We start from the raw sequence: 27,811 nt of genomic DNA on the forward strand, positions 1-27,811 counted from the left end.
CATTTGGCTTCTGGAAATACTGCAGCTGACTGGTGAAGGGCAGGAATAATTTTGCAGTGGAAGAGCCCAGGGGAAAGGCTGTAGGATGAGGTTTGGGCTGGCACTCTGCCCCAGGAGAAGACCACACTGACACCTTTAGGTTCTTCTTGCACGGCTGGAGGAGATGGATGTGAAGAGGGTCTGGGGAGCGTGTCAGGCTGCAGGAGCACCCTGTAGCCTCAGTTGCCACCATCCCTTCCACCTGCAGCTTGTCCCCAGAGGATGTGGTGCAGTGATCTCCCTCAGCCACTGGCCAGCCTCTTTGAAGCTGCCCAGGGGCTGCCTCCTCATCCATGACCCCTTTCTCAGCGCCATCCTTCTGCAGTCCCACAGTCAGAATGCTGCCACCAGCATAAATCAGCTCCAGGGCTGGGAGAGACCAACTTTCCCCCCCCAACGCATCATCCTTAGGGTGACGTCATGGTGGGGGAGGGGCAGGCAGGGGGAAGGGACCCCCTCATCGTACCTCCCTTTCCTCCTCCCCACTCCGCAGAGCGGGGGCCGAACTATCCAGCCCCGATGGGGCGGCCCCGGGGGCGGGCGGGATGTGTGTATCGAGTGAGGATGGATGTTCTGCTGTGCTATCCCCACCCCCGGGGGTGGGGGGGAGTTGGCTCTTCCATCTGCGTGTGTGTGCCTGTGTGTGTCCCCCCCCACGCCCCCGCATCCCTCCCGCCCCAGAGGGATGGTCCCGGCTGCCGGGACCAGGCGGGGCAGGGAGAGGGGGGATTTTCTCAGTGATTAATGAGGCGGGGGGAGATACGGGGAGCGAGGATAAATCCAGGCTGTGATGCCTATAAATGGCGTTTCTCTTCCAAGGTGCATATTTAAATAAAACTAAAAGAAAAAAAAAAACAAAACGGAGGGGGGGATGGGGGGGCGAGAAAAGCCCAGTCGGTGTCATCCCCTCGCGTCAGGGCTGATGGTGGGCGTGAGGCTGCTCTTCCCCCGCCCCCTCCTAATGGAGCGAACCATTCCCAGTTAGTCGTCCTCGCCCTCTCCCTCTGCCTCTCTCTTCTGCTCTCCTTCTCCTCTCGTCTTCCCCCCCTCTCGTCTGCAAAGTCCTCCGCTGCTCGGAACTTGTTGGCAATGCCTATTTTTCAGCTTTCCCCCACGTTCTCCCAAGTAACTATTTAAAGATCTGCAGCCGCAAATGGTTTTACTAAATGTAGGATGGGACTTAAGTTGAACGGCAGATATATTTCGCTGGTCCTGGCTGTGCAGATAGGTAAGTGGACTGCCAAATTCCCTATCAAGTTGGGCAGCGTCAGAGCCCAAAGGCTGGTGCATGCAGGAGCGGAACGGTGAAATGACCTGCGCTGGGGACCGGTGGAGGGACACCCCCAGCTCCCCTCTCCCTGCTCCTTCTGCCTTCTTCCCGGTTGGCATCTTAGCGGTACTTCAAGGCAGAAGGAGTCCGCAGGAAAGGGAGTGGATTTTTTAATTCGTTTTCAATCACTTTTGTTGTTCGGTTTCCTAAACCAGTGCCTGCTCGTTCATATTTCCCTTTTTTTTCCCCCCTCACCTTATTCTTCATCCTTCTCCCCTCCTCCCCCCCCCAACCCCCCCGCCCCCCTCTCTTATTCTTCCTCTTTTTTCCCCCCCTCCTGTTCTCTCCATCCCCAAGATAATTTGTGTTTGCTTTTCGGATACCCTCTTCCTTCCTTTCCACCGATAATTTGGGGACTCCAGTGCTCAGAAATCCCCCCACCCCACCCCCTCCCCTTCCCGAGGGACAGAGAACTAGAAACCGGCATAAAATGGCTTGTGAAAAATGGACCTGGAAAGTTTTTTTATGCAGAAAATCATGGGCAAGAGCCAAGGTCTCCCTTTGAGAACTTGGAAGCTTTCTTTTTGGTGTAGCAGCCTAAAACAAAACCCATCACTAACTTTAAAAAACAAAAAAATAATAATTTTTTTTTTAAAAATCCAACAGAACAAAACTAATTATTAGAAAAATATCTGAAAATCGCAGAGTCCCGCCGCCTGGGCTTGAATTTTGTCCTGAGAGAATCGCTGTCAAAAACTGAGCAGACTCGGAAAAACGTTAAAAAATTAATACATATATATGCACACATATAAATATATATAAAACATATTACTTTTTTTTAATTAAATACTTTAAATAGCTGATTTTCCCTCCACACCAGTGTATGGTTATGTGTGCTTTTTGCTGGGTTTGTTTAATGTTTTAGTAGTTTGGGGGTTTTTTCCCTCCCTGGTTCTTTTTTTACTGGTTTGACACGGGTTCGTTTTATTCAGTAGTTCTTTGTTGAGAATTGTTTTGAGTTACAGACTTTAAACCTCCGCCAAGTTAATGATCGCCTTTGGTCCAGGCAAATGTTTTTGAAGTTATGTATTGGATGTGTGTGTTCCCGGTCCTGATCCAAACCTGGGCTTCAAGGAGAGGACAGTTAAAGCGCGGCTTTTATTAGCCACATTGTCAGGTGTGGAGACCTTTGAAAAATATTTGCCTACAAAGGAATTCGGCTACAGTGGGGGAGGGAGGGGGGGGGGGGAAATGCCCGGTGTTGCTATTTGGAGCTCTTTTTGCTCGGTCACTCTCCTTCCCAGACAATCTCTGCAGCGTTTTGTGGGTACAAAAAAAAAGGGGGAAAAAAAAAGAGGGGAAATGGGAAAAAAAAAATTAAAAGGAGGGCGGGGGAGGAGGGGGAGATGGGGGAGAATAAGAAAGGGAAGAAAGAAGGCAAAAAGAGCGGGGAGAACAAGGCAAGGAAGAAATAAAGAGGCAAAATGCCCTGGGCATTTCCTCATGGAGCAAAGAAATGAGTAAAAGATAACCGCGATGTAATGTTGACCTCCGCGAAATGTGGATATAGGATGCAAACCCACTTCATCCGTGTTACGATTCTGTTTTAAATGAGGCTGAACTCTTCGGAAGGCCATTTTCTGTCAGAGAAAGAACAGGAAAGGCATTATTTGGGTGTTATCGTTCATTCCAGTCCTTTCAGTTTTTGTTTTGCTTGTTCACTTGGGAAAGAAGGATTTTTGCTCTCATTTGTGTTTCTTTGATTCAACCGAGGGAGGGTTTTATTCGCGGTGCAATGTCAAAAGGTAGCTCGGATGTCTGGGAATCGCTGTCCCCGGGCTGCTGTGAGCATGAGCAGTAATCTGGGAAGTTCCCCCCCAAATATCTCTGCACACCGCGGGGATCGTGACAGTGCGGTGGCTTTGCGGTGCCCTGGAAGAGGACGGATTTGATGCTCGTGGCGGGTTTTGTTCCTCTCCGCTCCTCCTTCGGTATTTCGGGTAACCTTCCCCACCAGTTCCCTCCGACCTGAAATCCGCTTTTGGTTGTCCATGTGAGGTTTGCAAAGGACGTTTGCTTTTGCCCCGTTCCCGGTAGCGGCTTGTGTGAAATGGATGCTCGTCTCGTTCCCAAAATGTCTACGTTTAAAAATGAAAGGGGAAAAAAATGAGAGAAAGAAAGAAAGAAGGAAAAATCTGTTTAATTGTTTGATTTGTAATTTATCTATGTATGTATAGATTTGGGCAAAGGGGTTTGGAGCTGTCAGAAATCCCTGACATATTGGGAGGTGATGGGATTGAAGAGGGGGAGCCGCAGGGAATGAGTCTCCGCGGTAGGTGCCCAGGGACAGGAGGGATGGACCAGGCGCAGCTGAAGGGAAGGAGGAAGGAGAGGACGAGGAGCATATTTCGGAAGGAGGCACGATCCGGTATAGATGGCTCCTGCGGTCCTGCTGCATTGCAAATTGCTGCACGCTCCTGTATTTGAAAGGGTGGGGGCAAGGAGTGGGGGAAGGTCGGGGGCACGACAAAGCACAAATGACCTCATTCAAGATAAATCCCGCTGTGGTGTAAGCGTGCAGAACCTTCGTCTGTCCGCTTTGGGGGATTTTATTATTATTGATTGCGTTTTAGTGTCTTTGGGATGCCTTGTGCGGAGGAAGATGTCCTCTGGAAGGGAGGGCATACTCTGAGCCCCGCCGGTCCCAAAACTGATCCTCCATCACACTCCACATCCTGCCCGGGGCAGGGCCCTGAATTTTCAGCGCAGCCCATCCTGGTTTGGGAGAAATTAGTGGCATCTTCCCCCTCCCCTTTCTCGCTGTAGCTGCCGGAGTGGGCTGGCGCGGGTTTTATAGGACATGGTTTTCCCCTCGGGATGATCTTCGGTTCTTCTCTATTTGTTTGCCTGGCATTTTTTTTTTCCCCCTACCGTAACCAATGTCTGGAGCCTGCTGGGGGTTTGATGTGACGGCTGCTGCTGGTGTGTGTGTAGAGGGGAGTGGCCACCAAGTCATGGTAGCGATGAATCAAACGGCGAGGGGGGGATCTGCGTTGAAGTCTCTTTGAAGTCAGCCATTTAGCTTGGAACCGGTGCCTGGCAAGAAAACATACACACATCCTCGCCACATCCATGCCTTAAGGGCACAATGTCAGGACCCCCACCCCAATAACCCTACCCTTGGTGATGTGGATGGCCGGAGGCTTCTCCAAAAGGGATGAAGGACAACTCCTTCCCTCCCCCGCTAGCCGCAGCAACAACCCGGATGGGGTCGAGCCTAGAAATAGGGACATTCCAGTGTTCCCAACCCCCATTACTGGCAGGAGGAGCGGTTTGGAGTCAGCATCCTCAATAAGCACCTTCTCGCCTCCCCGGCTACCCCAAGCCGTGGGGTACGGTTGCGGGGTACGGGCATTGGTCCGACTTCTTCCAGCCGCATCGTGCAACAGCATCCGCATCCCTGGTTGCTTCCCATCCTATCCCGTCCCTCCGCGGAGCACGGCTCGGCAGCCGCGGCCATCGGGGAGGAACCGTTTCAGTCACGCCGTAATTCGTTTTCTTTCCCCGTTTGCAGGCGGTGGTTTGGGAGTTGTTACTATCGCGTTTCACCGGGTGCCTTTTCCTAGAGCAATCCCGGAGGATGCGAGGGACAGAATCATCCTTGTCCTTTCCCGCTGCTGCGTGCGCGGCTTTGAGGATCACTTTTTACATGTCTTTGTCGTAGCTTTTTCTAGTGTTTTAAAATAATAATAGTTGGTGCTGTTGGTGTTGGTGGTGTTGTTATTACTAATTTCTTTGTCCCTCTGCGTTTGGCACGGTATTAATTCAAGCGACCTGGGTGATGAGGAGAGGGGTGTGTGGTTGATTACATAGAGGAACGCAACTGCTGCTTTCAAGAAACATTTTCAAACAAAGGAATAAATCCTGGGAGAAGCAGACAGCACATTTTCGCCTGTCCTCCCTCATTCTCATCCCTCGGAAACAAACAAACAAAAACCCCAAAAGCAAAACCACACCAACCAAAACCACACCACCCACCACACAGGAAAAAACAAACAACCCCCTCCCCCCAACCAACATAAAGAAACCCCCAACCAACCAAAAAACACCCAGACAAAAAAAAATAAAATAAATTTTAAAAATCAGCGCCGTTGATCACTAGGGACTCCGGTGCTGAAACAGCCGAGAGCAAAAAGCCCCCGCCGGTAACTCTGGCTCTGTTCCCTCACCCTCCTCTTGCCCCTGGATCGCTGCTTCCCGGACAGCAATCGGGGGGAGGGAATGGGCGAGATTAAAGAGGGGATCCAGGGTGGGGGTCCAGTGGTGCTGACCTGTGCCCCTGCCCCCCCATCCCTCAGCGTACCTGGTGCAGGCGGTGAGAGCGGCCGGGCGGTGCGATGCCGTCTTTAGGGACTTCTCCGAGTGTTTGCTGCGGCTGGGCGATAACATGGCCAGCTACCCCCAGGACCTGGACGACAAGAGAAACCTCCAAACGATCTGCTCGTAGGTCTTTCCACTCTCCTTCGGGGGCTGCGAAGAGGTGGGGGGATAAAACGGGGAAAGGGGGTCACCTAGGGCTGGGGGGGGTGGGGGTGAGGTTGGATGGTGGAGGTGGGAAGGGATGCAACACAAGTACCTAGGGGTTTGGAGCTTTGGGGTCGGACTTCGTCCAAGCACCCTACCATGGGGACATGGCGGGTTTGGGAAACAGTGAAGCCTGGAGCGACTTTTGAAAAAATTTTCCCTCCTTCAAACGGAGTATTTGGAATTTCTCTCTCTCTTTTTTTTTGTCTTTTTTTTTTTTTTTTTTTTTTTTTTTTTTTTTTTTTGGTCACTCTCTTCGTTAGCTCGTCCCTTCTATTTTTCCCTTTCTCCTGCTTTGTACGATGGTGACACTGGCTGCACGGGAATTCTCATCCTTTCCCTCATACCTGCCTTTCAGACCCAATCCCCAAGCTCCGAGGCTAGCGCTCACTACAGAGACAAGTCGAGGACAGGCTCCCTCTGCCCGGGGACAGGCGGTTCCCTGCGGCTGGGTGCAGCAGGCGCTGGGGAGGCTATTCCTGGCAAAATCAAATGTAATTAAAAAGAAGAGAGCCCAGTTGAAATACTAATCGCCCAGTGGCATCTCTCCCGCCCTGAGTTGCTTGGGTCCTCCAGCAAAGCACATTTCGTCCCAGTTTCCCCCAGGTCCTGGCAGAGAGTGGAGGAGAGGAAAGATACAAAAATAAAGGGAAATAATAAGGGAAACGGCAATGGGAAAAAATGATAATGAATGGAGGAAAAGAGCTCGCCTTGCAAAATCGGCTTCTGCTCCTGCCCTTCCCAGCTCCTTTCTAAAGCTGGAGGAGCCCTAAAAAAGAAAAAACTGATGTAACTGCCCTGGCCTTGCCTGCCCCACTTCGGGGTCGCACATCCCTAGCAGAGACTCGAAAAGAGGCAGAAATATGCATTTTTGATACGTTTGGGGGAAAGAAACAAACAAATCAATCCCCAACCAAACAAAAAAACACACCAAAACCCACCAGCGGCAAACCAGCCAAAACAAACAAACAAACAAACCTCAACACCAAACCCACCACCACAACAAAAATTCGCCTGCACAGGATATTATCTCATCTTCCCGTTGCTGTTTTGCTGCTTTCTGGTACAAATTCTCTCTGCTAAAACCCCCCAACTAAAACCAAACAAACAAACAAAAAACCCATAGAAAACAAAACAAACAATAAAAAAACACAACCACCAGCAATAAAAGGTCAACAACCAAACAAAACCCCCCAAATAAATCAGATAACATTATATTCGGAAACTAGATACAGTCTTCAGGCATAAATATGGATGGCAAAGGTGTTTTCTGATTGGGTTCCCCGAGAATCAGAAAAAGGGAAAGGGAAAAGGGAAAAGGGAAAGGGAAAGGGAAAGGGAAAGGAAAGGGAAAGGAAAGGAAAGGAAAGGAAAGGAAAGGAAAGGAAAGGAAAGGAAAGGAAAGGAAAGGAAAGGAAAGGAAAGGAAAGGAAAGGAAAGGAAAGGAAAGGAAAGGAAAGGAAAGGAAAGGAAAGGAAAGGAAAGGAAAGGAAAGGAAAGGAAAGGAAAGGAAAGGAAAGGAAAGGAAAGGAAAGGAAAGGAAAGGAAAGGAAAGGAAAGGAAAGGAAAGGAAAGGAAAGGGAAAAGAGAAGAATAAAAGAAAAAGAAATAAAAGACTTTTTTTCCTCTCCTAGAAATTTCTGAGCCAAGCACCTCCTAGGGCTGGCACCTTGCTGTAAATGCTGAGTTGTGATTTTCCTTGTGTCATATATGAATATACCAAGGGGCAGCATCATCCCAATATGATGACCTTTGGTCCTGGAGTGCAAGACCAGAGGTGGTCCTGACCTGTGGAAAGAACCTCTTTTCCCAACAAGACTTTTTTCCCCACCACCCGGTTGCTTTTGCCTCTGCCAGGATGTGTATGGAAAGGAGCTGGGGGAAGATTTAATTTTCCTCTGGGAGATGCAATTACAGCAGAAATACTGCAGGAGAGGCACACTCTCAGGCTCTGGCTCCTCACTATCTCATTATTTATTACAAAAGTAGCAAACATTGGGAGTCTACAACCAGCTTAGAGTGCTCATAAATTAGAGGCTATAGGACTATTTTTAAAAAGGAAAAACGAGATCCAACGTTGCAGGCGCCTGCCACGAGACAGCAGGGAAATAAGAGAGTAGAAGGCAGATTTGGGGTGATTTTTGATGACCCAGAAAAGGTCCTCTCATCCCTCGCGGCTGGGGCAGCAGGCTGGGCCCTGCCTCCGTGGCAAATCTCGGGCCAGTGCCCCGGAAGAAAGGAATAAATAGTAAAAGGAAAAACGTTTTGGAAATTATCCCGGGAAAGGAGAAACCATTCGCTGCCTTTAGACCCCTAGGCGTGGATCCTCAAGGATCGCCGACCGGTGCAGAGCGTCCAAGTGGGGAAGATGCTCCTTTCTTCTTCTCCTCCTCCTCCTTCCTCCTCCTCCTTTTTCTCCTCCTCCACCTACTCTCCCACCCCGGGGAGGGATCCTAACACTACACCAGCATCCTCGGGGATACCGAGATACTCCTGGGGAAAGTGATGACTTTCCCACCCAAATCTGCCCACTCCCACCAGGGAAAACCCTCGGGACAAACCCGTGGTCTCCTAGGATGGCGTTTGCCAGCCGAGGCATGCAAGATCTCCTCTCGCATAAGGCAAAGACCTCCTTCAGCAGAGACCCAGCAAAGCGATTTCTGCACCATCCCACTCCACGCCAGGATGGCTCCAAAGGCGGAATTGGGGAGGGGGGTGGTGTCCCAAAATCACAGCCAGCAACGTCCCCCCTCCCCAGCAGCTACCAGGAAAGCCGGTACCCAGCACAGATCGTGCCCGGGGCGGCCTGTGGGGCAGCCAGGAGAAGGCAAGGGGCAGAGCATCCCTCCCCAAATCCGTGTCTCGGGGGTGGGCATCCCTCCCAGAAACACTGTCTTCGGGTGAAGGAGGGGGCAGGGTTTTAGGGCGGGGAAGGCGGCGGCTACTCTCCAGCAGGTACTAGCTCCCTTTTGAGGTATGTCCCCGCTCAGCTCTGTCGTCGGGGGTACGGGAGCGGAGGGATACCATCCCCCCTTCCCCCCTCCTCCCCTCCCCCCCCAAAAAAAAATGGGAGCGTGCCTGTATTGATGCCGTTGCTCTCCCCTCCTACAGGTACTGGGATGATTTCCACTCCTGCACCCTCTCAGCGCTCACCGATTGCCAGGAAGGAGCGAAAGACCTCTGGGAGAAACTGAGACGGGAATCAAAAAACCTCGATTTCCAAGGCAGCTTATTTGAACTGTGCGGAGGGGGCAGCGGCGCTGCACCGTCCCTTCTCTCGCCGGCTTTGCCCCTGCTGCTGGCGGCTCTTTGGGCTGCCCTAGTGACCTGGCTGCCTTTTTAGGCTGGGGGAGGGGGGGAAGCGAGCACACCCACACCCCTCTCCATGTGCTGGATCTATAGAGGAAGTTGTCCATCCGTTGCTTTGGGGACGTTGTGCTTTTTCTGTGGTTGATGATGATGATGATGATGATGATGGTGGTGGCTGATGATGGTGAAACACCCATGTAGGACTGTGGAAGCGTTCTCCCTTTTTTCTTATTTTGTGTTTTATTTGCCAAATGTTACCAAACTAGGCAGCAGCACGCAGCCCGAATCGGACCTCAGCTTTACTATTGCTTTGAACAAAAAAAAAAGAAAAAAGAAAAAAAAAAACTAGGAAAAAAGAAAACAATAATAATAAACCAACAAACTCGAGCCCTCATCGTGCAAAAGCAATCTCAGGAATGGCTCTGGGCCACCTAAAGCTGGAATCAGCCGGCGTACATCCCGGCGAGCCACGGGCTCTCTTAAAATTGTGGCAGAGTGCAAGGTGAGAAAAATGCAGCCTAAAATAACCACACACCCCCGAAAAAAGGCACTGGATGAATCCAAGGGAGATGTCCACATATGAAGCATCTGGTGAATAATTCACAATATCTCATCTTTCCTCCACAGTCACTTGTTTTTTGGTCATTCCACTGCAACAAAAAAATATATATATATATATGAAAAAAAAATATTAAAGAGTGTTTTCCCTCAAGGGGAAAAAAAAAGAGAGAGAAAGGGGAAGAAGGAAGGGAGGAAGGGAGGAAGGAATGGAGGAAGAGAGGGAGGGAGGGAGAGAGGGAGGCAGGGAAGGAAGGAAGGAAGGAAAGGAAGGAAGGAAGGAAGGAAGGAAGGAAGGAAGGAAGGAAGGAAGGAAGGAAGGAAGGAAGGAAGGAAGGAAGGAAGGAAGGAAGGAAGGAAGGAAGGAAGGAAGGAAGGAAGGAAGGAAGGAAGGAAGGAAGGGAGGATAGGAGGAAGGGAGGAAGGAAGGAAGAGAGGAAGGGAGAGAGGAAGGAAAGAAGAGAGGGAGGGAGGACGAGAGGGAAGAAAGGAAGGGAGGAAGGAAAGAAGGATTGGAAAGAAGGAAGGATTGGAAGGAAGGAAGGGAGGGAGGAAAGGTGTGTCTAAATGGCTGAAGAAATGAAGAAATGCTGCTAACAGATGTCTGAGAGTTTACCTGTACTTGCTGTTTGAAGGCATCTTTTCGAGTTCACTGCCTTTAATTTTTCCTCCTCTTTGTTTTAGACGTTACACATGCCAGTTAAATACCTGGATATCCAATCGTAGAGATCACAAAAAGGGGGCTTAAAATGTAAACCTAAAAGAGAAACAACCAGCGAACAACAGCAAAAACGATTTTGGGGGGAAAAAAAAAAATAAAAAGCCTTGATTGTAAAAGGGAATAAAAAATGTGCAAAATGTAATTTTAAGAAAAGTTTATTATAAAGTCAATTTAGAAAAAAAAAAGCAACAAACAACAAACAAAACCAAACCAAACCCGCAAACCACAACAAATAAACAAACAAAACCCACCCACAACCAACCAAACAAAAAATATTTGCTACAAAGTATAGACAGAAGTATAAAATAAAAATTATTGTTTGAAATGAAGGTGTCGTCCTTTTTATGTAATATCTCCTGCAAACAAAAGGGCTTCTAAGGCAAGGGAAATGAAATCCGAGCCCATCCGTTGATGAACGGCAATTGCAGTTCACACAAGGACAAGGAGCCTCAATTGCTGCGTCGCTGCCTTCCTTTCTTTTTCATTGCTGCCTTAAAAACAAGGACTAAATCCCCCGACCCGCCTTTTCCTCCTCCCGAACCCCTCAATCTCAGCACCTCCATTTCCCAGTCGCCAGGAGCTGGCAGAGGAGGCTCGGAGCGGGGCGCGGAGGGGTGCGGAGTTGGGAGGAAAGGCAGCAACCACCATTAAGGAGGATGCTGCAGAGCCGGGTCTCAGAGCTCTTTCATAATTAATAAGGCAGCTCAGCCGAAGGAGCAAGGGGAAGGGACGGCGGGGGGGGGCTATTGATTCGGCGGCAGGAGCTGCTCTTACCTAGGCTATTTATAGGCGCCTGGTGCCTTTATAAAGAAATACACACCAAAAGAGTAAACACGTCCTTTTTTACTTATAAGGAGAGACCCCAGCTGGCGACTGGGGGGTGGGTGGGGAAGCGAGTGATGGGGAGGAAGCAGGGGCCAATAATTGTTTCGAGGTGATTTGCTCCGGTGGGGAGCCGCTGTCTGTGCAGGAGCTCTCTTTTGGCGATATGTGTGGTGGCAGGGTCCTTCTCCCTCCCTCTCTCTTGTCGCTTCTTCCCCTCTCCCTGCTCTGCTTCCTTCCCAAGGTCCGAAATGCAATGGGTAAGCAATGGTAAACCGAACAGTTCATAAATCAAACAGCGGGTCGCAAGGCAATCTGCATTTCCCAAACGGATTGAATCCCAGAAAAGAACGCGCTCAGGAATTGGAGCCAGCGCCTTTACCACTGGAAGCAATGTTGATTTTATAATTATAAAACACATTATGCCTGTGTTGAGGGCTTTTTTTTCTCTTTTTCTTTTTTTTTTTTTTCCAGAGCTCAGCCTTGCTCCGGCACGCACAGGTCCGCTCGCATTGCCTTTCCCTTTGCCTTCCCTCTAGACTCAATCCCCTCAACCACCGAAGAAGAACGGAAAACCCTGGAGAGCAGAGCTTTGTTTAAGTGGTTTGGGTTATTTTTCCCTACCCACAGAGGATCTAGACCTAAATTGATTTTTCAGTGCACATCTCTGTATTCATTAGGTCAGGAGCTGCTGTGATGGTTTCCTCTAGCACGAAATGCCAGATGCCGAGGAGAAAGGGGAGAGAAACCCCTTGCTGAGATTCGAGGGGCTCGGTAGTTTGATGTTTCCATCGGCTGGGCCCCGGGAACCACAGCATCAGCCATCCCGCTTCACCCCGGGGTGCCTGGGCACCGGTCCCACCCGCTGCCGGCATCCCTCCAGCTTCCCGGCTGCTGAACGGTGCCGGTCCCTTGGAGGAGCATCCCATCTTTTCCTCACCCCTTGGAAGAAAGCTGAATGTCTCTAATAAGGGGGCGATTTCCAGCTCATTAGTGGTCTCGAGTTATCTTGGCTTGAGGTTGAATTACTAATGGATAATCGCTCCGTAATTAGCACAGTCCCAAATTAGCCCTCCGCTGAGGCGAATGATAAAACGGTGGCAAACAGAGGAAAAACAACAGTGCGGGTCGAGACGGGGCTCGGTGATGCTGGAGGCCTTGTTTGAGCCTCTTTCTTCTCACGGATACCTCCCCGGGGTGTCTCGCCTTTCAGGCTCCTAATTGTCGGCTGCCCATTCCCGGGGTGCAAAGATGCTGCTCAAAAACTTGCATTGCACCCCCGGAATTTCCCACACAGGAGGCAAGTACGGCAGCAAATCCCAGCTCAGCTTCACTCGGTCAACCGGCAGCTTGGTAATTTTGGAGGGAACACAAGGAACCAACCCCCCTCTTTCCTCCTTCCCCTCCCCTCCCCCCTCATTCCCGCTCTTCATTTTATAAGAGCCCTTCGATGCACAAGGCGTTGGTTGTGTTTCCCTTTCTGCCCCTTTTCAAGAGGTATTACTGAAGCCTGAGTGCAATGGTCAATTTTTGTTTTAACCCAGGGGTGGTAGATCTCTCTTGCTTTGGTTTGTGGCCAAGGGAACGTGAGCTTTCCCCGAAGTCCCAAAGCGAGACTGAGCATGCTCAGTTTGGTTTGTAAGGGCTGGCAGGAGAGGTGTGCAGTGGAAGGCTGAGGTGGTCCCGCTGTTGGACTTGTGATAGAATGGGATGTACATCCTGATTGGTTTTGTCCATCTGATTAGTTTTGTTCATAAAACCTTGCTCTGTGTGTATGGGCATGCCTGGGCATGCCCACGGGGTGGGACCGGGGCTGTCATCTGAGGAGCGGCTGGGGGGGGGACTGCCGATCTTCGTCGCTGCGACCAGCGGGAGGCGGGGGAGACCTGGAAGAGACTGGGTGCACATGCGCAGAGTAGAGCCACGAAGTTTCGAGAAGGAGGGCGTCAATCAAAGGAGGAATTATAAAAGGGGACGGGAACTCGTGTTAAGCGCGGCAGTTGGCGGAGCGGAGACTCCCCTGTCGCCCAGCGCTGTGTTTGCTCCTGCCTTGTTACTTAATAAATTGCCAAAATTTTCTATTCGGTGATGTGTTGTGTTTAATAAAACTCTATAACAAATTTGGTGCCGTGACTCGGATGCAACTTAAGTGGTTGGGCTTGTGACCATTCCAAGGAGGCGCCCCACTTGATTTTTTTTAGTGGCCTTGGTGGTCCAATCTCACCCTGGTTGTACCGACGAACCTAAATTCAAGGTACAGGAGCAAAGGGAAGCCGGCAGACCCTATAAACTTTGTGCACAAAGGTCCGGACGAAGACGCGGGATGCGTGAGTAATTGCGGGAACCGTTCGGTCTGGGTCAGGGATCCTGGAGTTGCAGTGACTGTGTGTGAGTGTGAGAGGGGAACCGGCAGCTCGGATTCCCCAAGCGAGTGTGGACCCTTAGTAGTGCGGTTCTCATTGCTCGTGAGAGCGTGAGCCACGAAACAGGGGAAGCGACTGAACATCGATTGATTGAGGGGTACTCCAGAAGAGGGGACAAGGGAGAAGCAAGTCCTTAACCCTTATAGAACTTCCCCCGATTCCCGGGGACAGTCCGTTAGGATTCATGTTGGAAAATTGGGAACATTACCCAAATATTAAAAACAAGACGAAGGAAAAAATTATTCACTACTGTGCGGTTATTTGGGGAGGGAAAGAAATCTCCCCAAATGTTTTGTGGCCAATGTTTGGGTCATCGGAAGACTGGGTGAAGCTGAGACTTAATCTGTGGGTGAATGATAAAACTCAGGTAAATCAGGAGGTGAGAGATTAAACATAGAAAGGAGGAGGAGGAGTCATTAATTCTTCCTCCCCCAAATAACCCCCCCAGCTTGGTTCTCCTTAAACCCCTTCCAAGCGCCTCTCCTGTGGGCCTCACCGCGGCCATCGCCGCTTTAAGAGCGTTCCGGCACCCGCCCCCTCCCCCTCAGACACCTTTAAGACGGGACGAGGAGAGTCAGCGCAGGCAGGCTAGGATAATGATAGCGGTGATTAAGGAGGCTGAAAAGGCTGGAGCTTCTTACAGGACGAGATCGGGTGGGGGACAAAGGCGGGGAAAAGGAAATGTCGGCAGAAAGGAGAGAAGTTTTTGTGTGTTATTACTGTGGGAAAAAAGGGCATTTTAAGAGGGAGTGCAGGAAAAGATTAAAGGATGAAAAAGAGTTTCAGGAAGATTAGAGGGGTCAGGGGCTCTATTTGCTGGGGACCCAGAGACATCAGGAGCCCTTGATAAAATTGAAGATTGGTCCCCAGCAACAGGAGGTTGAGTTCTTAGTGGACACTGGAGCTGAAAGATCAACTGTGCAAAAATTACCAAAAGGTTGTAGTTTATCTAAGGAAGTGGCTCAAGTAGTGGGAGCTAAGGGCGAACCCTTTACGGTCTCAGTAATAAAGGATGTGTTAATAGAGACAGACTCAAGGATAGGAGTAGGAAACTTTTTGCTAGTTCCAGAAGCGGATTTTAATCTGCTAGGTAGAGATTTAATTATTGAGTTAGGTATTAACATAGAGGTAGTGAATAAGGAAATAAAGATTAGACTTTGCCCCTTAAGGGTGGAGGATGAGGCGAGGATTAACCCAGAGGTCTGGTACACCCCTGCAATACCCCATTTCCCCTGAGGGAAAGGCAGGACTGCAACCGGAGATAGAGAGACTTTTGGACAAGGGTCTTTTAGAACCCTGTATGTCCCCTTTCAATACCCCCATCTTGCCTGTGAAGAAGGCGGATGGGTCATACAGATTAGTGCATGATTTAAGGGAAATCAATAAAAGAACCGTTGCTCGTTTTCCAGTGGTAGCTAATCCATATACTTTGTTGAGTAGACTGGGTCCAGAAAAACAATATTATAGTGTCATAGACTTGAAAGATGCCTTTTGGGCATGTCCCCTAGATGAAAGAAGTAGGGATTATTTTGCCTTTGAATGGGAAGACCCTATCTCGCATCGAAGGCAGCAGTTGAGGTGGACGGTGCTTCCCCAGGGGTTTACAGAATCCCCAAATTTGTTTGGACAAGCTTTGGAGCAAATCTTACAGGAATACCAGACCAGGGAAGGGGTGGTTCTTGTCCAGTACGTAGATGATTTACTCCTTGCCGGTGACACGGAAGAAGAAGTCCGTGAGGAAAGTATTCAGTTATTGAATTTTTTTGAGTGTAAAGGGATTGAAGGTGTCAAAGGCCAAATTACAGTTTGTTGAGGAAGAGGTGAAGTATCTAGGGCATTATCTTAGAAAGGGGGAGAAGAAGATAGACCCCGAAAGGGTAAAAGGAATTTTAGAGATGCCAGCTCCCAGAAATAAAAGGCAGGTGAGGCAATTATTAGGGCTTGTTGGATACTGCCGACAATGGATTGCAAATTATAGTGCAAAGGTAAAGTTTCTGTATAATAAATTAAGTCAGGAAGGATTATTGAAATGGAGTAAAGAAGATGAAAACAGTTTGGATGAATTGAAGCAGGATTTGGTCAATGCACTGGTATTGAGCTTACCGGATACAAAGAGACCCTTTTACTTGTTTGTAAATATAGAAGATGGAACTGCGTATGGGGTACTAACCCAGGATTGGGCGGGGAGAAAGAAACCTGTGGGGTACCTATCTAAATTATTGGATCCAGTGAGTCGAGGATGGCCTACTTGTTTACAGGCCATAGTGGCATGTGCGTTACTTGTTGAAGAGGCTAATAAGATTACCTTGAATGGAGAGCTGAGAGTACTATCCCCTCACAATATCCGAGGGATATTGCGGCAAAAGGCAGAAAAATGGATTACGGACTCCCGCCTTCTAAAATATGAAGGAATACTGCTTGACTCCCCCAAATTATCTTTGGAGGTAACCGCCCTACAGAACCTAGCTCAATTCTTGTATGGGACACCCGGAGAAGGGAACCTAACACATGAGTGCTTGTCAGTTATAGAAGAACAGACAAAAATCCGCCCAGACTTGGAGGAGGAAGAATTAGGGGAAGGGGAAAAACTATTTGTTGATGGATCATCTCGAGTGGTGGATGGAAAGCGGGTGTCAGGATACGCTATAATTGAAGGGAAAGAGTTAACCGTGATAGAGTCAGGACCACTAAATAAGTCTTGGTCAGCACAGGCGTGTGAATTGTATGCTGTGCTACGAGCATTACAGATGCTGTCCGATAAAGAGGGTACCATCTATACTGATTCCAAATATGCCTATGGGGTAGTGCATACATTTGGAAAGATTTGGGAGGAAAGAGGACTGATAAATTCACAAGGAAAGGGCTTAATACATCGGGAATTGATACAGGCAGTATTGAAGGCTCTGAGAGAACCTAAGAGAATTGCTGTAGTTCATGTAAGAGGGCATCAGAGAGGAATGGATCCTAAAAGCAGAGGAAATAACATAGCTGATCAGGAAGCAAAAAGAGCGGCTCTTCTAACTCTACACATACAGCAGGGAATAAAGTGTGGGGACTGTGGGAGAATTTATTTGAAGAAGCCTTGTTATATTCATAAGAGAGGAGACAGGATGTATGTTGTAGACTGTGTATGCAAGGATCCAGGATATGAGGATTGGCCCCCAGAGACAGAGGAACCTCCTCCATGGAAATTATACAGTTTTACCACACAAGAAAAAGAGAAGATGCATAAAATGGGTTTACGAGAAAACCTATAGTTTTACCCAAACCAGTTGCTATGGATATTATGAGGAAGATACACAGCAAAACTCATTGGGGGTCGCAGGCACTTGTTGATCAATTTACTATAAAATATATGTGCTTTGGGGCAGATGATTTGGCAAAACAAATAGTACGGGGCTGTATCACCTGTCTGAAGGTTAATAAGGCTGGCCTTAGACAACCCCTGAAGGGAGGGCGGCCAGCAGCAAAAAGAGGCATTTCCTACAGTAAAAGCCACTGCCCAGGCGGTCATAAAAATTCTTTTAGAACAAATCATTCCCCGGTATGGTGTGGTGGAATCTATTGATTCAGACAGAGGGCCGCATTTTGTGTCCAAAATCATTACGGAAACTATGGCTGCTTTGGGAATTCGATGGTATCACCATACCCCATGGCACCCACAGAGTTCGGGACGAGTAGAAACAATTGACAAAATTAATGATGGAAACCAAATTGTCATGGCTAAAGTGTCTGCCTCTGGCCCTGTTGAATATTAGAACACAGCCTAGAACTGATATGGGACTTTCCCCCTTTGAAATGCTGTATGGAATGCCCTATAATATTGAGAGACCTCTGGACTAAAAGAACAAGACTTAATTGTGGAAGAAAGGGGCTTTGGCACAAAGGGCCCCATTGGACCTAAAACTGCACCGCATCCAACCAGGAGATTGGATATTGATTAAGACTTGGAAAGAAACTACCCTAGCTCCACGATGGGAGGGACCTTACCTTGTGCTGTTAACCACAGAGACCGCAGTTCGGACAGCGGAAAAGGGATGGACACATGCTAGCAGAATTAAAGGACCAGTGCGGGGACCAGACCAAAAGGAAGCCTTTGATTCAGGACCAGAGTGGCAAGTCACCCGAGGACCAGGGGACTTGCGGCTTACTATACATAAGAAAAAGAACTGACCTGAGTCAAATCTCATCTGTATTTGTTAAAACATTGAAATCTAATATTTTGTAAAGGGCAAAGGGTGAGATAACCAGAAAATCCCTCCATAATCCTCAAACCTCTGTAACAAATAACAGAGACAGTTATTCTGGGGACTCCTGAAGAATACTCTTGCTGCCGAGAAGATGACACCCCTCGTGGCTCGAGGCACCCGAGTCGACGAGCGAGGCAGAGGAGTAGAAAATAGTGGAGATCAAGAACCCCTAATAATCATTTAAAGCAGGACCATGGAGTGGATTTTTGATGTTGTAGACCCTTATAGTCCTTACAAGTGGTTTTGGTTATCAACTGTTTTATGACTAATACTGAATCAGATGTTAAACCCGACGGGATTTTATATGTGCCCTGGTTTGAGGGGTGCTGGTTATGTTACATATAATGGACAAAACAAATCAGGATGAAGACAGAGGGGGAATTGTGATAGAATGGGATGTACATCCTGATTGGTTTTGTCCATCTGATTAGTTTTGTTCATAAAACCTTGCTCTGTGTGTATGGGCATGCCTGGGCATGCCCACGGGGTGGGACCGGGGCTGTCATCTGAGGAGCGGCTGGGGGGGGGACTGCCGATCTTCGTCGCTGCGACCAGCGGGAGGCGGGGGAGACCTGGAAGAGACTGGGTGCACATGCGCAGAGTAGAGCCACGAAGTTTCGAGAAGGAGGGCGTCAATCAAAGGAGGAATTATAAAAGGGGACGGGAACTCGTGTTAAGCGCGGCAGTTGGCGGAGCGGAGACTCCCCTGTCGCCCAGCGCTGTGTTTGCTCCTGCCTTGTTACTTAATAAATTGCCAAAATTTTCTATTCGGTGATGTGTTGTGTTTAATAAAACTCTATAACAGACTGGTCCCACTACCCCAAAGCAGCAGCTGCTGGGGAGGTTCAAGCCTCTGAACACCCCTTTACTCCCATTGCTCGCAGCAAATGTGAGCTGATGAGATGGAGAGATTAAAAAATGCAACAGAAAAGCATTTACATGTTGACAGTAGCCACAGTAAAATTATCATCTGCTTAGATAAAAAAATACACAGACAGAAGGCAAGGGGAAAAAAAAGAAGGCATAAATGCAGATCAACAGGGAAAAACCCCACAGCTACAACAAAAGACAAGCCAGTGCCTTTCTAGCTGGCTGGATAACTGGAGAGGGCTGCAGCCATCGTGATTTTCTCTGCCCTAATTCCTGTTCCCAGCTCTGACTGAGCAACCACAGCCCCGCAGTTCCTGAGGGCTGCAGAAAGCTGTCCCCTTCCATCCTTCCCCATGAGCTCTGGATGACCCTAAGCTTGGCAATGGGAGGCTCTGCCAGCCTCCACCTTCTCACAGCCTTGCTTTCTGCTTGGGCTGCTCTCTGATGCAGTGAGACTGTGCCAGGACTTGGGTTGAGGTGGTGGCGAGTGATATTTTTTGCTTTTAAAGGGTAAATAAACCCCCCAAACCCGCCCAAAAGTCAATTTCCCATCTGCTCCCATTCAAAGCCTGTAACAGAGAGATGGAGCAAACCTGTGCTGGGAGCAAAAGCTTGAGCCAGGACACACAGAAATGAGCAGAATCAGTCTGCAGGGAGGAAGCAGGGAGGGATGGTGTTAAAATAAAATGCAGGACACACTTCTTGCAGGACTTTCCAATGGCCACATCTACATCACAGAAGAAGCAGTGAGATGCTGTTGGTCCATGGCACAATCTAGGGACAAATGTGTTGTTGACTGTTCCAGCCCTCTTCCTTCCCTGAGCTCAGTTTAAATCTGTGCAGTTGCTTCCCTGCCCAGTGAAATCGAATGGACCTTGGGAAGGGCTGACAAGCCAAGGAGACAGAGGTCATCTCAGCCTTCCTATTCATCAGGGATGATTCGTTAATAATTAGTGCTATTGGGGGCACCACAGCAGTGCCCGAGGGCCTCACTGAAATTGAAGTGAGCTTGTTAAATCCAGAGAGCCTGCTTCTCCTTCTATTACTCACTCCTGATGCAGAGGTGATGCCTGCAAGGTGGGCAGCAGGAATAGTCCTGGCTTTCTAGGCATGCAGCCTCTCTGCCTTCCTCCTCCCTCCTCCTCCTCCAGCTTCTCCTTCACTTCAGACCCTGCTTATGGGCTGCTGCAGAGTGAGACTGGCGCAGAAGGTGGCTAGCAGGACTCACAGGAGGAGGTGACAAATTAGGTTATTTTTCAGAGCCGCTTCATTTTTCACCAAAGGAGTGATGTTTTTGGTCTTGGTTGGGGGTTTTTTGGTTGTTTGGTTTGTTGTTGGGGGGGGGTTGTTTGTGTTTGGGTTTTTTTGTGTGTGTGTGTGGCTTGGGTTTTTTTTTGTGGGTGGGCAAAGTGATGGGGCCTGTAGAGTCTTTTACAAAATCAGATGTAATTTTAGCTACCTTAAAGAGCTGCCACAGGCTATGGGAAGCCAATGATCAATGTTGCTGTTGGGCAAATCCACTTCCAGCTGGCTGCTGCCTCTCCTGAAGGACAGTTTCAACCCAAGGTGCTTCCCAGCAGTGGTACAGCAAGGAGCTTTGTCATTTGCTTTGGGCTAAGGACCTTCTGCTGCCCAGTTCCACCAGGGCAAAGAAAAGCTAGAGGTGATGAAGGATAGAGATTCAGTACTGTCATTGTTGAATGTTTGGCTGATCCTTTGTCCTCAAGTCTCCATGGTGGATCTGTGTTAGAACATCTTACTCAAAGTCTCCTGAGCTAATAGATGGGCACATTCTGCTTTTCAGGATTCAAAAATAGGTTCAAATTAGTCAAATTATCAGAAATCCAGCCTCAGTCCCCAGGGTTTTTTTGTTGTTATTGTTTGTTTTAGTGTGTGTGTTTATCTCCTAAAGCTGATATGAAGGAAAGATAGAAGCTGTTTAGGTTCAAAGGTGAGACTGACAATCACTTCACCTGTGAGCTGGTATTCAGCAGCAGAAATCCATGCCCCCATGTGCTGGAATTCTCAGCAAGAGAAACAACGTTGCTGCAGGGGACAACTAACTGATCCTGATCGCCTTCACACATCCCTTCTCTGGGAAAAAGCATCCCCTGAAGTCAGCAAGCACTCTGCCTAGGTAAGGATTTTGAATGCTCAGCTTTGCCTCTGACAGGGCTGCTCTCAAAATACAAACTCCAGGCTCACTCCACCAAAATATGAAGTGCTTGTGCGCACATCGTACTTTGCACCTCCAGGTTACTTGTCTGTGGATATCAGTTTATTAAGCACTGTGAACATCTTACAAACTCTCTCAAGCATCAAAGATCAAATCTGCAGGGCACCTTTTTCTGCTTTGAGGCAGCAGAGTGAAGCGTGGGTGGGCAGTGCAGCCTCTATTATTACTTAAATACCACCAATTTTTATAATGCTTTGGAAACTACTGGATAGTCAAACTGATGCTCCTGAAAGCATGAGGAAAAAACCAAACCCCAGCTGACCAAACTGGGGGAAAAAAAAAAACCAGGAAGAAAACATAAGACTAATGATGACTTCTTTTTTTTCCCTAATGTTCTCTTTCTTCCTGACATTGCAGAGAAGTCTTTTAATAAGATTTGTCCCTCCTTAATCTATCTATTTAGCTGCAAACTCTATTGGTAAGTTCACTTTGGGATCAGCTAGATACAGTCTAACCCTCCAAATGCACCTCTTTGAGAGTCAAATCCTGTCTCTAATACAATGTCTCACTGTGTCAGAACTTCTCACAGTATCTTATGTATGAGGAGTTCTGCAGTGAATTGTTAGTTCGATATTAATACTCCTTTTACTGTATTTTAGTTTGACTGGGTAGTGCACTCCCTTCCCTCCTTTGGGGCATAGCCAATTTTACACCCCTCTGGCCTGAGCTCTTTTTGCAAAGAGAAAATGCCTGCAAAGCCACTGCATCTTTTTGGTCTCTCATCTTCCACAAAATCCCTAAATTATGTTGTCAGGAGAAAAACCCAGGACATATTTTATTAGCTTGGAGCATTGGCCTTCCAGTATCTGAAGGGGGCCTACAAGAAGGCTGGGGAGTGACTTCTCAGGTAGTGATAGGACTAGGGGGAATGGAATGAAGCTGGAGGTGGGGAGATTCAGGCTGGACGTGAGGAGGAAGTTCTTCACCATGAGAGTGGTGAAGCCCTGGGATGTGCTGTCCAGGGAGGTGGTTGGAGTCCCATCCCTGGAGGTGTTTAAGACCAGGCTGGATGAGGCTCTGGCCAGCCTGATCTAGTGTGGGGTATCCCTGCCCATGGCAGGGGCGTTGGAACTAGATGATCCTTGTGGTCCCTTCCAACCCTGACTAATTCTATGATTCTATAATTCTATGATTAGCTTCACAGTACCTCATTGAAGGATCCAATGTGTCAGAAAATTGTCATAAGCTTTTTTTTTCATTGAAGCTTAACAGGCACCCTCATTCCTTTTACTTGTTCTGGGATGCAAGACTTGGTTTTATTCTGTTGGCAAGACATTTAATTTGATCTCTCTCGCCCTTCCTTCTGCTGTCTATTTAATAGGAATAGTGCTTGGACACCATTGGTGGGTAAGAAATGCTGCACGAGGAGGTAGGTATTATTTATTAGAATGAGGAGGTAGGTATTATTTATTAGAATGACCTTATTTTATCTTCTAGCCTCCATCAGAAGAAAAAAGCCTGGACTGAAATGACAACAAGAAGTAATAGGTGAAGGATGCTTCCCTGTGGCTTCGTAGATCAGCAGATCTATTGGTGACAGAAAACATCTAACCTGGGTGCACAAGAGTTGTGGTTCACATTTACCTCCAAAGAAGCCTCATTTTAAAGGATGTTGTAGCACACCCACCTAGTGAATATGCTGCCTTGATGGCATTTCATGCTGTGAGTTTCAGCCTGTGCTCTTGGCCAAGCTCTGGAAGACAAGCTGTAATATATGTCCTTCTTGCAGGGAGGCCAGTCCGTCTTCAGCCAGATCACTTGCTGCTAGTGATTTCCCTGTTCTGCTGGGCATCAAAGGTTCATGTAATTCCCTTTCCACCCTATTCTTTTGGTGCCCAACTGCTCACCTAGAGCTCACAATCCCACCACTAATGCTAAGCCACTACCACAAAACTGTCCCTAAACATCCATACGTCTTTTAAATACCTCTGGGGATGGTGATTCTACCAGTGCCCTGGGCAGCCTGTTCCAATGCTTGATAACCCTTTCTGAGAGGAATCTTTTACTCATATCGAAACTGAACCTCCCCTGGCACTACTTGAGACTTTCCTCTTGTCCTGTCACTTGCTGCATGTGAGAAGAGACTGACTTCTACCCAGTTCCAACCTCCTTACAGGTGTAGAGAGCAATAAGGTCTCCCCTCAGCTTCTTCTTTTGAAGACTAGGCAACCCCAGTTCCCTCAGCCACTCCTCATAAGATTTGTGTTCAAAGCCTTTTGTTACCATAGCTGCTCTTCTTTGTACACTCTCCAGCACCTCAACGTCCTTTTTGTAGTGAGGGGCCCCAAACTGAACGTAGTACTTGAGGTGTGGCCTCACCCATGGACAGGGAACTGATGGAGAGAGTCCAGTGGAGACTATAAAGATTCTGAAGGGACTGGAGTTTCTCTCTGATCAGGAAAGGCTGAGACACCCAGGGCTGCTTAGCCTGGAGAAGAATGTACTGAGAGGGAATCTTCTTAATGCTCAGCAGTATCTAAAGGGTGGGAGTACACGAGATTGAGGCCAGGATCTTCTCAGTGGTGTTCAGCAACAGGACAAGGGGCAATGGGCACAAACCAGAACCCAGGAGGTCCATCTGAACATGAGGAAAAACTTTATTTTGGGAGTGCCAGAGACTGGAGCAGGCTGCCCAGAGGCATTGTGGATTCTTCTTCTCTGGAGAGACTCCAAAGCCACCTAGACATTGTGATTCTGGGCAGCCTGCTGTGGGTGAGCCTGCTTTAGAAGGAGGGGCTGGGCTAGATGATGCCCAGAGGTCCCTTCCAACTTCCATTGTAGTGGGATTCTGTGATTCTGTCAGTGATTTGTCTTCTCTCCACCTAAATCAGATATCTGGAACATCAATATTTAGAACTCTCAGGAGAAGAAAACATCAATATTTCCCTGAACACACAAAGCTGCACAACTGCCCAGTCTCCATTTTAATATCAGCTGTGGTTAGTTTGTTTGGCTTTTTTTTCCCCTTTTCTCTAAGCTGAGTGATTTTAGCTTCTCTTTGAATCCCACCTGTGTGAATATCTTGGCTTTCTCTATACTAAGGTCAACAAGGAACAATAAGGAGTTTCTTCAGGCTCACTAGGCAGGGCAGTCCTGAGGTGGCTGACTTTGAGGAAATGTCACAGCAAGAGTAAATAAGAGCCATTCTACACACTAGGCACAGTTTTTGATGGCCTTTATCTTATGCTCCAAGTCGTGCTCAACCAATTGCCTTTGGCAACCATAATATAGACAAATACACAGAAAAATGAGCTGGGCATTGTGCTTAGAAATGACATCCCATTCTAAGACAGATTCACCAACCACAGCAGAGCTCTGCCAGCTTGTGGCAGTTTAGGATCTGCTCCTTTCCACATTAGTTCACAGTCTGAAGTTTCCAATCTTGGTGTGAACTAGATCACACAAATAGGGGATATTGGAGTCACAGGGAAGTTGAGTAGAGTTGAGTAGTGGCTGAGCCAGCCACTAGACAAATGACAGAGGCTCTCAATGAACCCCCTCCCTTCCCTAAGGGAAGAGAAAGGGAGTAAGGGAAAACACTGAGGAGTTGGAAAGGAAAACTAAGCCACCTTGAATGGAAATAATAACAATAAGATGAACTCAATACAAAGAGATACAAACCAATAGCCAACCCAACTGCTGGGTTGGCAATGACATCACTGTCACCAATGGTCCTGGGGGCAGGCACTGGGGAAGACCCAGCAGATGGGAACTGAATTCAGAAACTGGATTTTGGAACTGGATTCAAGAAGGATTGGGATCAAAGGCAGAGTAGACAGAGTCTTCCTCAGACACCAGCCACTGAAGAAGAGGCTTGAATCTGCTGATCCCTCAACTTTATCCTGATTATGATGTCCATGGGGTGGAATCCTTTGTTGGTCAGTTTTGGGTCAACCATTCTGTCTGTTCCTCCCTGCAGGTGCCACCTCCAACTTCCTGCACCCTAGCCCAGGACACAAGATGTAGCAGTGCCCTTGGTCTGCACAGGAGCAAGTTTAAGCAAGAGCCTTTCTGTAGCTCAGCCCTTGGCAGTAACTCTAACCATCGCTGCTAGAAGCAGCCACTGTATGCCCTGGACTTCAAAAAGTGCCGTAACTGAGAAGAGACTGAGCTGGGAAGTTAAATCACTGAACAGAATCAGTTCTGTTCTAGCTCAGACCAGGACAATTCCCTATCAGTACTGCTGTGAGAAGGATCAGCAATTAGCTCTATGTTCACTCCACCAGCCTGCTGTTCCTCAGCTCTCCCCTTGCTGCTCTGTAACTGCAAGCTCTAGAAGAAGGCAAGACAAATATTTTGCTCATGCTGACATTAACCAGGTTGTCTTGTGAGGTGCTGAATCTGTGAAATTATATCTTCTTTGGTGTTCAGTGGTAATGACTGTCTCCTGTGTGGACTTGGGGTGTGTAGCAATGCAGCTGAGTTTCTGCAGTGGATGCACTTCCAGGATTTTTCTTCCACAGCACTTGCAGGCAGCTCAAACCTTCAAGACTTCCATCCCCTGTCAAGTTCACTCAGACTCAGCTCACAAGCCCAAAAATTTATTAGCACTGGCACTTGCACAGACAGTGTGATTTCATAAGCTTCCTTTCTTTGGGAAACCAGGCTACCAACCTAGCAATAAGGGGGGGGGGGGGGGGGGGGGGGGGGAGGGTGGAAATGTCATCCTGCTAGCAGAAGGGACCTAAATACTGGGAGGAGACAGGGAAAGTGGGAGAGGAAAGGAAAGCTGTTCTGATAGCAAAAAGCTCACTGCCTTGTGACTGAAAAGCTCTCACACACCAAAAAGGCCAACCTTGGAGAGATACACTGGAGAAAACATACTCCAGGAGACAGCATGTTCTCTTGTGAAAGTTAGTAGAGGAGAGAAATTGGGTGGATCCATCTTACCAGGCATCCTAAATGAATATTTATGTTGTAAGGATTGTCTCCAGTGGCACCTGTTTCTCTCTGCTGGCTAGAAGAAGACTTCTGTGTCTGCACTATCTGAAATGATGTAGGTCCTATTGCAAACAACACGGTCCTCTCGTCACTTGCTCCTTCAGATCCAAGTTTGTCATGGTCCAGCTACAGGGTTTGTGACTTCATGTACCACATTTGTGTTTTATAAAGCAACAGTGTGCTCTAATAGCTGCAGATATGTGGATGCTTTTACTGGTCATTTACAAGTACTTATCCTCTGTACACTGAAACCTTTCCTGCCCTTGCATCTTACTGAATAAAACCCTGTAAGTGAGCTTTAATGATCCTAGCACTGCCTCTTTATGAATCAAAGAGCTGTCATCCTGCTTTTATTTGGCAACACACAACATTTGAGGCTGTCACAAGTATTGTAGCTCAAACTCATATACATTGGTATTTAATTTCAGTAATAATAAAGTCATAAATTGTATTTTTGCACCTGATGCCACTACTGACATCCAGCTTTTAAGCTCTGCTTTGTTCTTTCTAAATTTATCTAGAACACAAAAAAAGAAACCTTCCTAAACATAAGGAAAAACTTTCCTGTGAAGGTGCCAGAGCACTGGGAGAGACTGCCTCTGAAGAGATTCCAAACCCACGTGTACATTGTGATTCTGGGCAACCTGCTGTGGGTGATCCTGCTTTAGCAAGAAGGTTGGACTAGATGATCTCCAGTTCCCTTCCAACCCTGCCCCCCAGCACTGGGACTCTGTGATCTTGTGATTTAGGTGGGTTTAGCTCTTTAATGTTCCCCACCCCTGGTAGATCATACACACAACAAAACTCAGAAACAAAAGCTCAGAGCTTCCTATCAATTGCTGTGTGCCAAACACATGGGATAGTTTGAAACTCAAGGTGTACCCAGAATGCAGGATGTGCTCAAGTGCCCAGTCTCTATTACTATCTGATTTTTTATGAGGCTTAGAGGGGTTTGTGCTATCCAAATGTTTCACTGTGCTTAAGTATTTGTACTTGCCTGCTGCCAAAGGCCTTCTGTTTGCAGCATTTCAAAGATCTTTTTTTTTGCCTTTGTAGCATTTCACTTCACAGAATCCCAGCATGGTAGTGGTTGAAAAGGACGTCTGGAGATCATCTAGTCAAGCCTCCCCCTGCTAAAGCAGGGTCACCCACAGCAGGTTGCCCTGGATCACAATACCCAGGCAGGTTTGGAATCTCTCTAGAGAAGGACAGTCCACATCTCTGGGCAGCCTGCTCCAGTGCTCTGGTGCCCTTACAGAAAACACATTTTTGCTCATGAAAGATTTCCACTTGCCTCCCATATCTTGCAGGTGCTGTGTGCTAGGAGGTGGCACACAGGCAGTCACAGACACATGTCCAGCTGACACAGCTCTGAGTGGGGCAAGCTGGCAGAAGCAACAGCTAGTATCTGCTAGAGCGAGCAAGAGAAAAGAGAAAGAGTTAGTGTACGCAACCAACTGTATGTTAGATACCAAATTATTTAGACCTTATAATTATTTTTCTTTTCACATCCAATGGTAATTTATTTGCATTCTACCACTTTCTGTTCAAGATATGTGGAAAATTTTCCTAGGCATAGCCTAAAACTGCCACATCCATCTCCCTCACGTGTACATAGCCCAGCCTGGTTTTGCCTTCTGGATGCACCTACTTTCATCTGAGCATCAACCAGGAAGTCTCTATAATCCTCTCTGTAGATACCTGTGATGGCCTTAAAGGAGAAAAGTGGCCAAAGATGGCCTGAAACCAGAAGTATTTTCCACAGGCACTTGAGTCACATCAAGGATA

At 47.9% G+C, this 27,811-nt stretch overlaps 1 protein-coding gene across 1 annotated transcript; it reads left to right on the top strand.

The window, feature by feature from the left end:
- The first annotated feature begins 989 nt into the window (after positions 1-989).
- On the top strand, positions 990-9,960 carry NRN1 (neuritin 1). Its single transcript, XM_009897155.2, has 3 exons — positions 990-1,267; positions 5,668-5,812; positions 9,005-9,960. Exons 1-3 carry the CDS (start codon positions 1,213-1,215, stop codon positions 9,234-9,236), a joined length of 432 nt encoding a protein of 143 aa, XP_009895457.2. The 5' UTR covers positions 990-1,212; the 3' UTR covers positions 9,237-9,960.
- Positions 9,961-27,811: the final 17,851 nt, after the last annotated feature.

The sequence above is a fragment of the Dryobates pubescens genome, chromosome 9 (assembly GCF_014839835.1).
Source record: "Dryobates pubescens isolate bDryPub1 chromosome 9, bDryPub1.pri, whole genome shotgun sequence".
Taxonomy (NCBI): Eukaryota; Metazoa; Chordata; class Aves; order Piciformes; family Picidae; genus Dryobates; species Dryobates pubescens.